The sequence below is a fragment of the Macrotis lagotis genome, chromosome 1 (assembly GCF_037893015.1).
Source record: "Macrotis lagotis isolate mMagLag1 chromosome 1, bilby.v1.9.chrom.fasta, whole genome shotgun sequence".
Taxonomy (NCBI): Eukaryota; Metazoa; Chordata; class Mammalia; order Peramelemorphia; family Peramelidae; genus Macrotis; species Macrotis lagotis.
The window spans coordinates 920416354-920418175 of NC_133658.1; the positions used below are offsets into that span (position 1 = coordinate 920416354).

Consider the following 1822-nt stretch of genomic DNA (forward strand, 5'->3'; position numbering starts at 1 on the left):
ATGAAGGGTTAGTAAGAGAAATACACTATCCTTTGTAGCCCAAGAGGATATGGCAAAAAAAAGACAAAGTTAGATTTGTTGCTAGGAGACAATGAAACCGGTAAACTTCCATTAATCGAATTATTTCGATTTTTTGATTTCAGCCAGGAAGAAGTGTGTTCATTCTCATGGGAGATCATCAAGGAATGTAAAAAGAGTGATTTTACAAGATCAAAAAGACAATGTTGGGCACAGACAGGGATAAGAAGTAGAAATCCTGTCAGTCAAATGAGAGTTAGAGTTTCTCCATTTCATAGACAAAAATAAAAGTATTTTCATCTCATGTTCTCATTTCCCTTTCCTAGAAGAAAAGCCAGTCCTATGGTACCAGAAAACCAAACACAGTTCACTGAATTCATCCTCCTGCTATTTTCTGAGAATCCAGATCAGGAAGGACTACTCTTTGGACTGTTCTTGTGCATGTATTTGGTCACAATTGTTGGAAACCTGCTCATCATGTTGGCGGTTGGCTATGACTCTCATCTCCACACTCCCATGTACTTCTTAATTTTTAATCTGTCCTTTGTGGATACCTGTGTAGTGACCACCACAGTCCCGAAGATGTTGGCGAGCTTCATGACACTAAACAAGGCCATCCCCTATGCTGACTGCCTTACCCAGATGTTCTTTTTCATATTTTTTGCAGCTCTGGATCATTTCCTCCTCACTGCTATGGCCTATGACCGTTTTGTGGCTATATGTCACCCTCTACACTATGCAGTAATGATGAGCTCTTGGTTCTGTGGCTTTCTAATGATACTGTCCTGGTCACTGGCATTTCTAGATGCCTTTCTTCTCAGTCTAATGGTAACACATCTCTCCTTTTGTACCAACAATCAGATTCATCACTTCTTCTGTGATCTTCCTGAGATTATGAAGCTTTCTTGTTCTGACACTCTCATCAATTATATTTTGATGTATTTTATTTCTGGATTGCTGGGTGTTATCCCTGTCATGGGGATCCTTTACTCTTATATTCAGATATTTTCCTCCATTATGAAAATCCCATCCACTCAGGGTAAGTACAAAGCCTTTTCTACCTGTGGATCTCATCTCTGTGTTGTTTCTTTGTTTTATGGCTCAGGGTTTGGGGTATATTTGACCTCTTCATTTACTGATACTTTCTGGAAGAGCACAGCTGTTTCAGCTATATATGCTGTGGTCACCCCTATGTTGAACCCCTTTATCTATACACTAAGAAATAAGGACATAAAAGCTGCCCTTAGGAGACTCATGAGTAGAAAATCCTCTTATTGATGGGAATGAATCCTGGAAAGTCCAATAAGAAAAAAAAAGGTAATTCTGGGAGAAATATTAGGAGGCCAAAATGCTGGACCTGTCTATTGTCTCCCCATTTAAATATATCTCCTATTTCACCATTAAAGCAAGTTACCTAAGTTACAGGTTTTGATCCTGACATCATGACTATTCAATGTCAGTGATTCACCTTTAGTTCCAAAAACAAATACAAAATTCTCTGAATTCAAATCCTTTTTATCTTCATCCTTTTCTACCTATCCAAACTACTAATAACTTTATCCCACATACTCTTAGCTCCAGTGAGATTACATTCTATACTCTTCCTTGAATAAGAACCTGCATTTCTTGGCTATTGTCATTTTCTCAGACTGTCCCTCACATCCAGAATCTTATAGCTTCTTTTCTTTCCTTTAAGTCACAAATATGAATAGATGTCATTTATCTTGGAAGCCTTTCACAAATCCTCTTATTTCTAGTATCTTCTTTTTCTAATTTTTTACTCATGTTATATATTCTAGATATG

At 37.5% G+C, this 1822-nt stretch overlaps 1 protein-coding gene across 1 annotated transcript; it reads left to right on the plus strand.

Moving 5' to 3' along the window:
* The first annotated feature begins 360 nt into the window (after nt 1-360).
* LOC141492606 (olfactory receptor 7D4-like) lies at nt 361-1296 on the plus strand. Its single transcript, XM_074193059.1, has one exon. It carries the CDS (start codon nt 361-363, stop codon nt 1294-1296), a length of 936 nt encoding a protein of 311 aa, XP_074049160.1.
* The last annotated feature ends 526 nt before the right edge of the window (nt 1297-1822 follow it).